Source organism: Talpa europaea (genome assembly GCF_964194135.1).
Source record: "Talpa europaea genome assembly, chromosome: 16".
Taxonomy (NCBI): Eukaryota; Metazoa; Chordata; class Mammalia; order Eulipotyphla; family Talpidae; genus Talpa; species Talpa europaea.
The window spans coordinates 51,097,542-51,111,777 of NC_140084.1; the positions used below are offsets into that span (position 1 = coordinate 51,097,542).

Consider the following 14,236-nt stretch of genomic DNA (forward strand, 5'->3'; position numbering starts at 1 on the left):
ACGCGTGTACCTGGGGCGGCCGGGGCACACCTGCCACACGCTGCTCCACCAAGGTGCTCATCTTACCCCCTGCAGGCGCGCTGGGGGGGAGGGGCCAGCAGAGAAGGCCGAGCGGAGTTGGAACTCCCCCCTTAGCGCCTACCATTCTAGGTGTTGGGAGGTTGGGATCCCGCCTCCCCCCAACACCTTATCAGACCCCAGGATGCTCCAGGGCAGGACACCTGGAGAGCCTGGCTCAGCCCTTCCAGGGCAGCGCTGGCTGCCACCAACCCGGCCGGGCTGGCCAGCACTCCCCTGGACAGCCCGAGGTGCAGGAATGCCCATCAGTCCCACTAGTGCGTCCCCCTCCTGGCGCCTGTGTGCACCTAGGGAGCCCCGCCCCCCCACCCCCCCACCCCCCCACCCCCCCACCCCCCCTGGACTCACCGAAGTCCCGCTCTTTGGGCTTGCTTGACTGATCGGACTTCAAGGGGAACCCCAAAACACTCCGCCCACAGGCAGAGCCCAGCCACCGCTCCCCCTGCCCTGACCGCCCCAGGCCCCTGCACACAGCAGGCCTCCCCTGCTCAGACTCCCCCACCCGGTGCTGAGACTCCGCCCGCGCCTCCAGCAGCATCACAGGCTGGAGCACCAGGGACACGTGGACACGGCCTTCCAAGCCGGCCCTGGCCTCTCGAGCCTCAGGCCTCAGCCCCGGGAGCCTGCTCTGCCCTGCTGGCCCTCCCGCCAGAGCCGCCCTTGCAGGGCCCCCAGCGCTGTCCCTGGGGACTCCCTGTGCCAGGACACCAGCTGCAAGCGCAGGGGTGGGGATGGGCATCTGGGCCCACCTGCTGCGCCTCCAAGGGCCCCCACCAGGCAGGCAGGCCTAGGCCTGCCCGTGTCCTAGGACGCTGGCCACCCTGCCCCGCCCTCAGCCTCACCCAGGGCGCCAGGAGCCCCAGAGCAGAGACAACTATCTGCCTGCCTCCTCTGCAGCCAACTGCAACCCCCAAACTGCCCCCACAGGGGGACCAGGGCGGGACAGGCACCGCTTCATGCTGCCTCTGGGGCGGGCGCAGGAGGCTGGTGCCCCGCAGAAGCTGTGGCTTCCCTTAGAGGCGGACGCACAGGTCACTCTGAACGCCCTCCCCTCAGGCCCCCCAGCCTGGACCCCAGGGGCACTGCCCGCCCTGGGCCTTCCTCGCCAGGGCCCCCAGCACACCCCTAGGGAGCCCTCCCCACAGGCACCCAGCGTCCCTGGCCAGGAGCCGCCCTCCGGCCCCCCTCCCCAGCCTCCGGCTCCCCTCCCCAGCCCGCACACCAGCGCCACACCAAGCACCAGGAGCCACGCTCGGCAGACAGGGCCGTTTATTGGCCAGCCCAGTCCCCCGGAGCGGCAGAGGCGGCCCCACCCTCTGCGGGGTGCCGGGGCAGGGAGCTGGCCTGCCTCCCGCCCCTCTGCGAGGCCAAGGCCTGGCGGGGGAGGAAAGACGGGGCAGGGGAAGCGCCGGGCCCAGAAGGAGAGAAAATAACAGGTGGGGGGTGTCGAGAGGGTCCGAGAGAGTTCTAGGCGGAAAAGGACGCCTCTTCCCCCGGCCTCCGCGCGCTCCCGCTCCGCAAGGGCTCTCGGCGGGCTCCCTCCGGGCCTGCACGCCCCATCGCACCACGTGGGCGCAGGGCGGGGGCGGCACCCTCTGTCCGTTCCTCGCTGGGTCTCCGGGGCCGGCGCCCCCGCCAAGCCCGAGGGGCCCCGCGCCCCCCCGGGCCCCGCCCCTACCGGGCCTCCCCGCCCCGGCACTCGCCGCAGCGGCCGCCGGCCTCGGCCTCCTCGGCCCCGGCCCCGGCCCCGTCGCGGCCGCCGCCCGCGGGGTAGTAGCTCTGTCCGCAGCGGCTGCAGACCGAGGGCGCGCCCACGGCGTGCACGCGCTTGTGCCGGCGCAGCGCGGCGCCCTGCACGAAGCCCTCGCCGCACTCCACGCAGATGTGGGCCGGCTCCTCCGCGCCCGCCGCGCCCGGCCCCGGCGCGTCCCCGTGCTGCGCCCGCTGGTGCGCCAGCAGCCCGGCCGCCAGCCCGAAGCCCTTGCCGCACTCCAGGCACACGTAGGGCTTGGGCGCCGGCGCGCGCCGCGAGCGGGGCCCCGGCGCCCTGGCCCCCGCGCCGCCCGCGCCCGCGCCCGCCGCGGCGCCCTCGCCCGGCGCGCCCACCACGATGATGCCCTCGCCGTCGCCCACCGGGATGGCCAGCTCCCCGTCCGCCGCCGCCGCCGCCTCGGGCGCCTTGGCGCGGCGCACGCTGGCCGCCAGCACCTTGGCCGCCACGCCGGGCCCCGCCAGCTCGGGGTGCAGGCGCAGGTGGCGCGCGAGGCTCTTGGGCTGGCTGAAGCCGCGGCCGCAGCGCGGGCACACGAAGGGCTTGAGGCCGCTGTGCGAGCGCCGGTGCTTGGCCAGGCTCTTGCTCTGCGTGAAGCTGCGGCCGCAGTCGGGGCAGGCGTAGGGCTTCTCGCCCGTGTGGATGCGCTGGTGCTGCATGAGGTTGGAGCTCCAGCTGAAGCGCTTGCCGCACTCGGAGCAGGCGTAGGGCTTCTCGCCCGTGTGGATGCGCCGGTGCTGCACCAGGTGCGAGCTCTGCGAGAAGGTCTTGCCGCAGTCGGCGCAGGCGTTCGGCCGCTCGCCCGTGTGCGTGCGCTGGTGCCGCGTCAGCTTGGACCAGTGGCTGAAGCTCTTGCCGCACTCGTTGCAGATGTAGGGCGCGGGCGGCCGCGGCCGCGGCGGGGGGCCGGCCGGGGGCGCCGACGCGGGCGGGGCCAGCTTGCCGGGGGGCCAGCTGGGCACGTCGTCGTCGTCCATGATCAGGATGTCCACTGCAAGGCAAGGGGCGGGTCAGAGGCCGCGGGGCCGCCGCGCGCCCTTCCCTCCGCGCCCGGCCCGGGGGAGGGGGGCGGGGAGCCCCTCTGCCGCCCCGCCCCGCCCGCCCCCAGCCCCGCCCACGGTGCCCGCCGTCCCCGAGGCTCGCCCGGACGCGGGGAGGACGGACGGGACGCCGGCGGCGGCAGGGGCACGGGGCGGCCCCAGCGCGAGGCGGGCGTCGCGCCCGGAGAGTCCTGGCGCGGGGTGGGGGGGCCCCGCAGGGCCCCCCGCAGGCCCCTACCCCGGGGTCGGCCCCACAGCCGCCAGCGGCCCGACGTGCCGGGAGGGACCCCCGTTCGGGGTCCCGTCTGCCCGGAGGGACATTACGGGCCTTGGCCCTGCGGCGGCCCCGCTGGGGTCCGCGGGCTGAGGCCCGTCTGCCGCACCCCGACCTCTCCCCGCCAGACCCGGCGGCGAGCGGGAGCCCCGCCCCGCTGGAGTCCCAGCCCGCCGGCCCTCCGCGGCCCAGCCCCTCCCACCAGGCTCCGCCCCGCCCCAAACGCCCCGCCCACCAGGCCGCCGGCCCCACCCCTCGCAACATCACGCCCCCGGCTCCGTCCTTCACAAGGCCCCGCCCCCAAACGCCACGCCCATCAGGCTTCTGGCCCCGCTCCTCACAACACCACGCCCACCAGGCCCCAGCACCGTCCTTCACAAGGCCCCGTCCCCAAACGCCATGCCACCAGGCCTCTGGTCCGGCCCCTCACAATACCACACCCACCAAGCCCCCCTCCGTCCTTCACAAGGCCCCGCCCCCAAACGCCACGCCCATCAGGCCTCCGGCCCCGCCCCTCGCAACACCACGCCCATCAGGCCCCGTCTCCATCCTTCACAAGGCCCCGCCCCCAAACGCCACGCCCATCAGGCCTCCGGCCCCGCCCCTCACGAGGCCCCGCCCCTCGGCGACCCCGCCCCCCTCAGGCCCGTCCCGCGTCGGCCGCCGCAGGGGCGCCCCGCGAGTCCCCTTCCAGGCTCGCCTCGGGTCAGCCCCTGCCCCAGGCCCCGCCGCACCGTCCGCTCGGCCTGTCCCGAGGGCGCGGGGCGCACTGAACAGGCAGCGGGTGGGGACCCGAGCTCCGCGGCCACTGAGGGCGCGCTGCGCCCTAACAGTCTCGGGCGCCAGCCTGCCCCGGGGGGCGGCCGTGGGCGCGCGCCGCTGCCGGCGGGCAGGGGCGGCCTGGCGGCACCGGCGCCCCTGGTCGGACGTCCCGCCCCCCGCGGCGGAGGGCGCTCTGGCCCCCGGGCGGCGAGCCCGGATCCTGGGGGCGCAGGGCCTGCGCGCGGGGAGGCCTCCTCGGACCGGACCGGCGCGCCGGGGACTCGTCGGCCCCGGGCCCTGTGAACGCAGGCGGCGAGGGCGTCCTGCCCGCCAGCCAGGCGGGGCCTGCCGGCATCTCGGCCCCGCGGAGGGGCGGGGGAGGGCGCGCGGGCCCACAGGGGGTCGGCCCTTCCCAGGGCCCTTCTCCAGGGGAAGAGCCGACAAGTCTCAGGGGTTCAGGAGCCCCGAAATGGAGCGCAGGGCCGCCAGCTGAGAAGCGGGGCGCAGCTACTCTCTGGGACGGGCGGTGGGCCCAGGGCCTGGGCAGAACCGCCTGCGGGCAGGCTGGGGCTGGGGCGGAGGCGCCAAGCGGGAGCCCCAGCCGCGCCCAGCAGCCCAGCACCGCCCCTCCGCACAAAGCCTGATCAGGCAGATGTGGACGCTTGGGCGCCCCGCCCCGCTCCCGCCTGGCCTCTGTGTTGAAGACCTGCTCACTCCTGCCCCTCTCTGGCCACCTCTGCTCTGCAGGCCCCCTCCCCAGGCGCAGCCTGCACGTGGGGGGCTCTCAGCCTGCTCTCCCCCCAGACCCCTACAGGAGGCCTGTGGACCACCGGGTGCAGAGGGCAGACTGTGTGGCCATCCTTGTCCTCACCTCAGGGACCAGCTACACTTGGGGGCCCTCAGCAAGCACCCCCTCCGCAGGCCCAGAGGCTCAGGCTCCTGGCACCCACGCATCCCTTGCCCAGCTGCCCACCAGGGCAGCCTTGTGCCCCCAGGAGGACTCTGGTCCCCATCAGGTCGTTCCTGAGGCCACATACTCCCCAACAAACTCGAGGCTACGGGCTTTTATTTGGCCTTTCCACACAACTGGACCCCCCAAATGGGAGGAGAGAAGGTGGACACACCCATTGGACAGCGCCAGGAAGCCCCCGGCACCTCCACGCCAAGTCCTAGGGCAGAACTGGTGGGCGATGGGGCCGCAACTGCAGCCCCAGGGGTGCCGGGCCACCCTGCCCGGCTCCACCGTGCCCTCAGAGCCCAAAGTCAGTGCCAGGAAGCAGGCCTGGCTCAAGGCCGCCCTCCAAGGGAACAGAGCACAACCCCACTTTCTGGGGCTGGACACCCCATCTTCTCTGCCCAGAGGGGCCGCCCCAACTGTGACTTGCTCAGTGTGTCACTTCTGAGTTCCGTATGCTCTCGGGTCGGCGGGATGGCACTCCCGCTCCTCCAGCCCCGGTGCTCCCCGGGGCCTGGTGCTCCTCAAGACCGCAGGCTCCGCCTGGTCCTGCTCCCCAAGGCCTGATGCTCCCCTGGGACTGGTGCTCCTCCGGGCTGCAGGCTCCTTCAGACCGCAGGCTCCTCCTGGCCCTGCTCCTCCAGGCCTGGTGCTCCCCAAGCCTGGTGTCCCTCTGGGTCTGATACTTCATGCTCCGAGTGCCCTGGCTGCAGCCTTCGCCTGACGGGTCCTCCATGGCTCCGGCTTCTCTTCACCCTCCTGACTCCAGAGGCCCCGTCCCCCCGTCCCCTCCTGTCCTACCTTGGGGACAGAAGCTGCTGCTCTCCACGCCTGAGCCCCCTCAGTGGCCTCCATGCCGGACCCCGGGCCGTGCCCCTCTCCCGGGCCTGGTCTCAGCAGTGGGGAGCCTCACCCCCCTGAGCTTCCAGGAGGTGAGTTTGGGGCGCTTCTGGTTCAGAGCCCCCTCCCCAGCAACCCGTTCCCACGGCCACCTTCTTCCCTACGGCTCAGAGGTCCAGCCCGAGGCTGGAGCCCCTTGGGCCGACACAGCTCCTGGGGTCCTAGCCCCACAGGCATCTACCTGGCTGGGGTGCAGTCATGTCCCCAGTCTGGGTGACATGCCCCGCCAATGCAGAGCTCGGGCCCTGTTGGGGCTCCCCCACCCCTCCCGACAGTGCTGACCCGCAGGTCAACCTTTGGGGGTGGGCGCCTCAGAGCTGGCCCCAGTGGGGTCTCCCACCCCCATGTGTCACACTGGCCCTGGGCCCTTGAAGCCCCTCCTCACCAGCAGGGAAGCCCCACAGGCTCCAGGGCAGAGGCGGAGTCAGGGCAGGGGAGGGCCCCGGAGGTCTGGGCCTGGGGAAGGGGCTCAGCCCACGGCCGCTTCCAGGGCAGGCCGGTGCACCCCAGCCCCCGCACTGCCCCAGATGGAAAGCGCCTGAAGGTCCCGGGCCCCTGCAGGACCCGCTGGCACTGCCGTCTGCCACCTCCCTGCTCCGGCCATCGGCCCAGGCCTGGACACACAGCCACGGCCTCCTTCGGCCCCGTGTCTCCCAGGAGGGCGCGGGCGGGGGCTCCAGCCACCCAGAGGAGGGGCCCAGACCCTGGACCGGGCCGTGAGGGACAAAGCCGTGCTCCCAGGGACACGCTGTTGGGGTGGTAGAGGCCCCAGCATCCTGCCCACACACCCTCAGGCTCCCACCACCCCGCGTGGCCTGGGAGGACTTCAGCGTCCCCAGGCGGCAGCTCAGAGGGCCTGGCAGGGAAGGGCGGTGCCAGAAGACCCCGCTCAGGGGCGTCGACCCAGTGGGGCTGCTCCAAGGATGAGACGCAGGCCACGTGGAACACCGGAGGCGGTCACCAGGGGTGCCAGAGTTGGGGCCGGGGGGGCTGGTGTGTGTGACTATACCCAGGCTCTGCAGGGCTGCCCCTCCCAAGGCCCCATAAGCCCCCAGTTCCCTGGGCCCCCCCCCAGCGTCCCCCTCCCCCCAACCAGCCAGTGGGGGCGGAGGGCAGGGCCTGATGTGCACGCTGTAGAAGGGCTGGCGGGGCTGGGACCCTGACCCTCCTCCACCACCCAGAGAGAGGCATGGGCAGGGGGCCTGCCGGAAGTCCCAGCACCCTGTCCCAGACCAGCCGGGCCGCACGCCTCCCCCAGGCTCTGCACCGGGATCTGGCCGCAGGCCGGCGAGGACAGGCCGGGTGGGCACCCCACACACACCAGGGCCCCACCCTCCCGGGAGCCAGTTGCCCAGCAAGGAGGGGGCTGCAGCTCGCCCGGGGGGGAAGAGGCAGCGGGCATGGCTGGACAGGGCGCTGAGGTGAGGGCACCGGCGCTGGCGGTCTGTAAGAACGCGAGAGGTGGCCCAAGAATAGGTGCCGGGGACACAGCCGCGGGCAGGGCCTGGGGCTGGAGGGGTGTGCGGCCTGAGGCCAGCGTCCTGCCACGGCTCCCAGGGCCCTCGTGTGGTAGACAGTGGGGCCGTGCCCCGTGACAGCCCCCTAGTTGGCCCTGAAATCGCCCACCGGTGTGTGGAGAGCGAGGTTCACAGGAGACCCGGCTCCCTGAGCTGCCGCCCGCCCTGCAAAGGCAGGACCGGGGCAGTGGACACGCTGACCAGGCAGCCCGGGAAGGCTGTGGAGCCAGAGCAAGGGTGGCAGTGTGCCCGCCAGATCCCCCTGGCCACCTCACCTGGGTTCTCGTGGCTGGCCATCTGCTGGTCCTCAGAGTCCAGTGGCCCCGGTGACCAGGCCTCTTCCCGAAGCTCCATGGCGTCCCTGGGGGACAAGATGCAAGGACAGCATTTACAGGACCCTGAGGGCCACATGCACCAGCTCCAGCGGCGTCTCAGCACCCCGCAGGCCCCTGCCTCCCCCACCAGACCACAGCCTGGCCCTGCTGCCCCCCATGCCGGGCGCTGCTGCCCCCCAAGCCAGACCCAACGGAAGGTGTGCCCATCCTGCCCACCCCCACCCCACACTGTGCCCCATACCGGCAGGTAGGCCCACCCGCTGTGGCACCAGCTCCCAAGCCCCTCCGGACATGCCCATACCGGAAAACAGGGGTTTACCCGGGTCCGCACAGAGATGGGGGGACAAAACAAGCCACTGTCCTGCCTGCGCCGGGCAACACGGGCATCAGTCTCCGTCTGGCAAGCCTAGGCCCCGCAGGGCACCCCTGCTGTCCACTCAGCCTACACAGGGACCTTTGGGTCCAAATATGAGGTGTCCACGCTGCCACCCCCAGGGGTGTAACCCCACCCCCTGCAGGCCTGCCCCACCTCCAGGGGCTGAATCCCACCCCGTCACCAGGGTCACCCGTCACAGGCGCCTCATCCCACAAACAGGATGCTGAGGGCTCAGGCCCCGGCCGTCCCCGCTGTGCAGCGCCAGCGCCTCCCGGCAGGAGGGGAGTAAGGGACCCGCAGGAGCCCAGGTCAGCAGCACAGCCTGCGGCCGGCCTCCAGACGAGCCTTCGGTCAGGCACCCCTCCCCTGAGGCTCCAGGGCCCGCCGTGGCACAGACGGTGCTGAGGGTGTGGGCGCACGCCGGAACAACCCAGGGCTGTGGAGGGGTGCCCCACGCAAGGGGGACCCGGACACCCCCACTTGCAGGCATGGGCTGTGGGACACTTCCCAGTGGCCGCACTGCCACGGTGGGGGCAGCTGGGGCGGGGAAGGCGGTGGGCACACAGGGAGGTGCAGCCCCTCCTCCTGCCAGAGCGGGAGGGGGTTCCTGGAGCAAGCGCCCTGTCTGCAGGGCCTGGCCCCACGTGCCCACTGGGTGCCACTGCGGGGCCCTGCCCAGCCCCCCCCGCCCCCCCCCCCGCAGCCGCCCAGCCCCCACCCAGGCGCCCAGCAGCGCGCAGAGCTGTGTCCAGGCGCACAGCCCCGTGCAGGCCCAGAGCCCCGTCCAGGCGGGGGCCCCTCCCGCACGCACGGGAGCTGCGCAGCGACCAGACCCGGACAGGGGCTGCCGAGGTCTGGGGGGCCGGGCCGGCAGGCAGCTGCGGGTGGAGCCTCTGCCCTCCAGGCGCCGGCAGGGGCCGAGGCTGCCGGGGTGCCCGGGCGCTGCGCTCATCACCAGGGGGCCGCACCGCCCACGGCAGGAGATGGCGGGTGACAGGCTGCGCCCGGGCAGGGCGCCCGAGGAGGGCTCGCGAGCAGGCGAGGCGCGGGCCGCGGGCCCGGACAGGGAGGGTGTGGAGGACGGTGAGGTCCCGGCCGCCCCCCCCACCCCCCCCCCCCCCCCGCGCTCCGCACAGGGGACTCCTGAGGCCCTGAGACGCGCTGTTCTCCTCGCAGCGAAGGCAGGCAGGGTCTCCGCCCCCCCCCCCCCCCCGCCGCGCCCCCAGCCGCCCAATTAGCGCAGGATGCGCCGGCCGGCCGGTTGTTAAGCACGAGACAAATTATCGTCATTATTGCTGTGATGAGTCCCGCCCACCGCGCTGGCCGCGCGCCCGCCAATTATCCCTCCTTTCTTCCGCTGCCAGGCGCACCCCCTCCCCGCCGGGGTTCCCCTCTCCTGCGGGAACCGGCCTCCCCTCCGCGGCGCCCCAGACCGCTCAGCCCCACGCCCGCCCAGCTCCCTCCCCGCCACAGGAAAGCGAGGCCAGGCCCCTCCCTGCCCCAGGCCCCGGCCCGAGGGCGCCCCGCCCCGCGCCTCCCCACGCCAGGCCCCCTTCCCTTTCCCCTCGGTCCGCAGTGCACATGCCGGAGGCTGCGCCCTGGGCGACATGCGCAGGGGGCGCGGTGGGGGACAAGTGGCCCCTGACAGCCCGCGGGCAACCTGCCCAAGAGTGACAGCGAACCCCCAAGGCGTGAGAGTCGCCCAGAGTGCACGATGGAGACAAGCCCGCCCACCCCACCCACAGCGGGCCGGCACCCCACATCGGGGGGCACCGGGGAGCCGGGGCCACCCACAAGGGGCAGGTCCGTCTGCAGCCCGCCAGCGGCAAGGGTGCGTGCAGCGCAGAAGAGGGGCGTGCGGGGCGCTCACCCGGTGGGGAAAGCAGAGAGGCCGGCAGGGCCGGGCGCACCGCACCTGCGAGCTGCAAACTGGGGGCGCGCAGGCAGCACCAGGCAGCGGCTCAGCAAGGAGGACCTTTAAAAAGGTGCCTCGGCCCTGCTGCTCGCCTGGGCCACCCCAGCACACGCCAGTGGGGCAAAGTCCAGACCCCACTGCTCGCAGGCCCCGCCCCAACCCCGTACCCCCCACTTTCCAGGCCCGTCCCCCACCTGGCTGGGCCAGTTCCCTCGCCCTTGTGGGAGCCTCCCACTTCCCCTCCGCAAGCCTGCCCCACAGCTCTGGGGCGCCTGCCTGCAGTGACTGGGGCTCCCGGCAACCCCCCTCCCACGGTGGGACACCTCCCAGCGGGCAGCGCGCTGGGAAGGGGGCGCACGGCAAGGCATCCCCCCCAGAAGCCTCCCCGACTCCTCCTCCCAACAGGAGCCCCAGGGACTCATCAAAGCAAAGCTCAGTGGCCTCCCTCAAGCACGCGGGCCCGCACACCTGGGGTCCGTGCGGGTGCTGGGGTCACCTGCCCCCACCCCAGAGGACAGCTCTCCCCACAAGGCAGGCCGCCAGGGTGCGGACCCGCCCACGACCTCCAGCAGTGGGATCTGGGCCTGCCCACCAGCCAGACTGGTGTCAGGCTCACCAGAGGGGCGGGCACTGACGGCTGACACGGCTGAGACATGTGGAGGCTGGGGAGGGGGCGCCTGGACCACAGAGGTCCCCAGGTGGCTGGCGTTTGTTCTGGCTCAGACCAGCCACCGCTGCCCCTACCCGCACCACCTCACAGCCCGCCCTCACCCAGCCCGTAAACAGCAGCAGCCGGACCCGAGCTGCGGCCAGGCTGACCCGGGCACCTCTGGGAGGAAGCCTGTGCTGTGTGCCCAAAGGCGGGCCGAGTCAACCACAGACCCCGGAGCAGGCCCCAAGGACAGGGCTGGGGACGGGGCGGAGAGGCACACACACTCTAGCTCCCACCAGAGCTGCTGACCCCGCCGTGACTAGGGGCCCCGACCCTGCGCGGCCCCAGGGACAGTCACGCCTGCAGGGAGTCTTGACCCTGCACCTGAGGGAAGGAGGCCCCGTGCCTTGTCCCCAAGCCCACGCCCGACACCTGGAGGCCGGCCGGCCCACCTTGGTCCCCCCCAGGCCCCACCGTGGGGGAAGGAAGTCAGCGCCCAGACCTGCGGAGCCCTGGTCCAGGACACAGACCCTGCCGAGGCTACTGTGGGGCTGGGCACACCCCCTAGCCGGGGCGCCCCCTTCTGTCTCGGGCCTCTGAGGGCTCAGGACATGGAGTGCCCGGCACAGGGCCAGCCACCTGCCGAGGGCCCCCCAGAGCAGGGCCAGCTGGCCGCCGAGGTCCCAGCCTCAGCAGGTGGGGCCACGGAGCACCCGGGGGGCAGTGAGGCTGAGGGCTCCTGCCCCGAATACACGTGCCGCAGCCCCAGGTTGTGCCCAGACCTCACCATCGCCCTGCACCAAGCCCTGGCATTTCAGGAGACTGGGACGCTGCCTGGCCATGGACTCCCCTCCCCACGGCCCCTAGGCCAGAACTGCCCCAGCACAGGCGCTGAGTCTGGCCGGGAGACAGGCTGGGCAGGGCCTCCTCAGGGAGTCGGCACAGGGCCGGGGCTCCCCACCCGGGAGGCAGAGGAGGAACCGCCTGGGAAAGGGAAGTGACAGCCCCAAGGTCCATGCCACACACACCTCACACCCTGCTGAGGCCCCTGGGCCGCCCGGGGATGCCCGCCTGGCCTGTCCCGCCTGAGCACACACCTCACACCCGCCCTGCCCGGGCTCCAAACTCCTCCCCAGGTGACCGCGGCCACCCCTAGGGAAGCAGGTCCCCAAAGCAGCCTGCTCTCCGGCCAGGCAGGCACCGCGGCCACCGGCTCGTTGGGACTGGAGAGGTCCAGTGCGCCGCTGGGCCGGCCGGCAGCGCTGGGGCCTGACCCGGGCGGGCCTGACCGCCCCGCTGACCCTCAGCCGCCTGCCGGGCGAGGGCCCTGGCCGCGAGGTGACCCTCCCTGCCCTCCTTCCGCTCCGGGGGCGAACAGCGGGTCGGAGCGGGACCTGGGAGGGCTCCAGGAGGAGGGGGGCCGGACCGGCCGAATTAGGACCCGGTGCCGACGGTCGGCGGGGCCGGGCGCTCCGGGCCAGGAGGCTCACAGCCCCGGGGACACGCCCCCGGCCCGACGCCCTCGCGGGGCCCTCCGGGCGGCCGGTCGCCCGGTGCAGGGGCTCGTCGGGCCCCGGTCCGATCGTGCCCGCGTCGCGGCGCCGGGCGGCGGCAGGGCCTGCCCCCCGGACCCTGCGCCGGACCCCGGGACAGCACGTGCGCGGAGGGGCCCCGGGGCCCGGGCGGGGGCAGCGTCCGGCCCGGCCGGGCGCGGCGCCGACCTTGGCGGCCACTTCCCTCCGGCGCACGCGCTTCCTGCCGCCGCCCGCGAGAATGAATGGGCCGGGCCGGGCCGGGCGCGGACGGCGGCCACGGCGCGCGGGCGGCGGGCGCGGGCGGGGGGCGAGCCCGGGCTGCGGCCGCCGCTTCCGGCCCGGCCGCCGCCCCCTCCCCCACCGGCCTCGACTTCCCCCGAGTCGCCGCTACTTCCGGCCACGACCCGCGGGACGCCGCGCGGGACGGCGCCCCCCCCGCGCCCCCGGCCCCGGCCCCGGCCCCGGCCCGCCGCGCGCGCCCGCCGCCGCGCACGCGCACTCGCCGCCCGCGCGCCCGCGCCCCCCGCGCCCCCCGCGCGCCCCCCGCGCCCGCCCCTCACCTCCTCGGTCCCGGGGCCGCCGCGCCGCGCTGCTGCTCCTCGCTCCTGCCGCGCGGGCGGTGGCGGCGGCGGCGGCGGCGGCGGCGGCGGCGACTCAGACCCTGGGGTCAGGGGGACGGGCGCCCAGGCCGGAAGTGACCTTCCCGGCCGCTTCCGCCCGCGCCGCTCGCCCGCCCCCTCCCCCTCCCCCTCCGGCCGCCACCCCGGCCGCGCCGCTCTAGGAAGGCGCGCCCGCCGCCCCCCGGCCGCCGCCCCCCCAGCTCGCTGGTGCGCGCGGGCGCCACTTCCGGACGCCTCTAGGACGCGGGTCCTCCGGCCGCGCTCTATGGCGCGCGCGCCGAGGGGCTGCGGCCCCGCCCCTCCCTGCCCGAGCGCGGGCCGGCCCGTTAGGCGGAGACTTCCGGGCGCGGGGGCGGCCCCCGGCCCGCGCCTGCGCGCTCCGCTCCCGCCGGCCGCCCGGGGGCCGCTCGCGCCGCCCGGGTCCGCCCGCGTCTCTATCCCCGTAACCCCTTCGCCGCCGGCGGCGTCCGCGCGCCCGGGGCCCACGTCGCCGCCGCCGCCGCGGGACCGCCCGCCGCGCCACCTGCTCGCGCTCCGGGCTCGGGCGGGCGGGACGCGGCTCTGGCCCCCGCGGCCGTCCACGCCCGGCCGCGCTCCTGGCCGAGGCCAGGCCCCCCGCCCCCCCCCCCCGGGCCCCCCGCCCCCCCCCCCCGGGCCCCCCGCCCCTCCGGGCCCCCCGGGCCCCCCGCCCCTCCGGGCCCCCGCCCCCTCCGGGCCCCCCGCCCCCTCCGGGCCCCTCGCCCCCTCCAGGCCCCTCGCCCGGTCCAGGCTCCTCGGTCTGTCCACGCGCCTCGCCCCGCCCGCGCCCCCGGGTCTGGTCCACGCTCCCCCCACGCTCCGCCCCGTCCAGGCTCCTCGGCCGTCCACGCCCCCCGCGGCGCCGCCAGCCACCACCTGTCTGGCCGCCCGCGCCTCGCGGGTCGGGGCAGGGACACGGCTGCCCGCCCGGCCGCTGCCCGCTGAGTGCCCACGGGGGCCGCGGGCCGTGAGGGGTCCCCGCCGCAGGCCCCGCGCTGGGGCCCCGGCGCAGGCCCGAGCTGGCCGCGCCGCTGGCGCTGAGGGCGGCCGGCGCGGAGAGGACTGCTCGGGTGCCCGCGCCTTCCCGCTGCCAGGCGTTCCTGGCGCCGAAGGCCATGCCGCTGGCCGCCGCCGCGCTGGCCGGGTGTGGAAGCTGTTGCTAACGCAGGGGGTTCCAGCGTCTTCCAAGGGGCCAGCCTGCCGGGAGGAGGCAGGGAGGCCCGGGGCCGGGTCTCAGCAGCTCCAACAAGAAACCTGCGGTTCAGGGGACGGAGTCCCAGGGCCAAGGCCCTCAGCCGAGGGCAGCTGGGTGTAAACAGCCAACGGCTGTCCTGCCCCTGCGCCCTGGGGGCTGCAGGCTCTGCCCTGCCTGCCCGTGTCCCCTCATAGCCGTCCCGGAGCCGTACTGCAAGCTGACCCTTGCGATTCTGTTCACAGCCCCGGGGGCTGCCCGCGTGGGGGCTGACCTCCCACCTCAGCTGACCTCCG

At 74.9% G+C, this 14,236-nt stretch overlaps 1 protein-coding gene across 1 annotated transcript; it reads right to left on the reverse strand.

The window, feature by feature from the left end:
* Positions 1-1,372: 1,372 nt before the first annotated feature.
* Positions 1,373-12,842, reverse strand: ZNF787 (zinc finger protein 787). Its single transcript, XM_084257231.1, has 3 exons — positions 12,671-12,842; positions 7,573-7,658; positions 1,373-2,840 (listed from the first exon to the last, which is right to left on the reverse strand). Exons 2-3 carry the CDS (start codon positions 7,649-7,651, stop codon positions 1,753-1,755), a joined length of 1,167 nt encoding a protein of 388 aa, XP_084113357.1. The 5' UTR covers positions 7,652-7,658; positions 12,671-12,842; the 3' UTR covers positions 1,373-1,752.
* Positions 12,843-14,236: the final 1,394 nt, after the last annotated feature.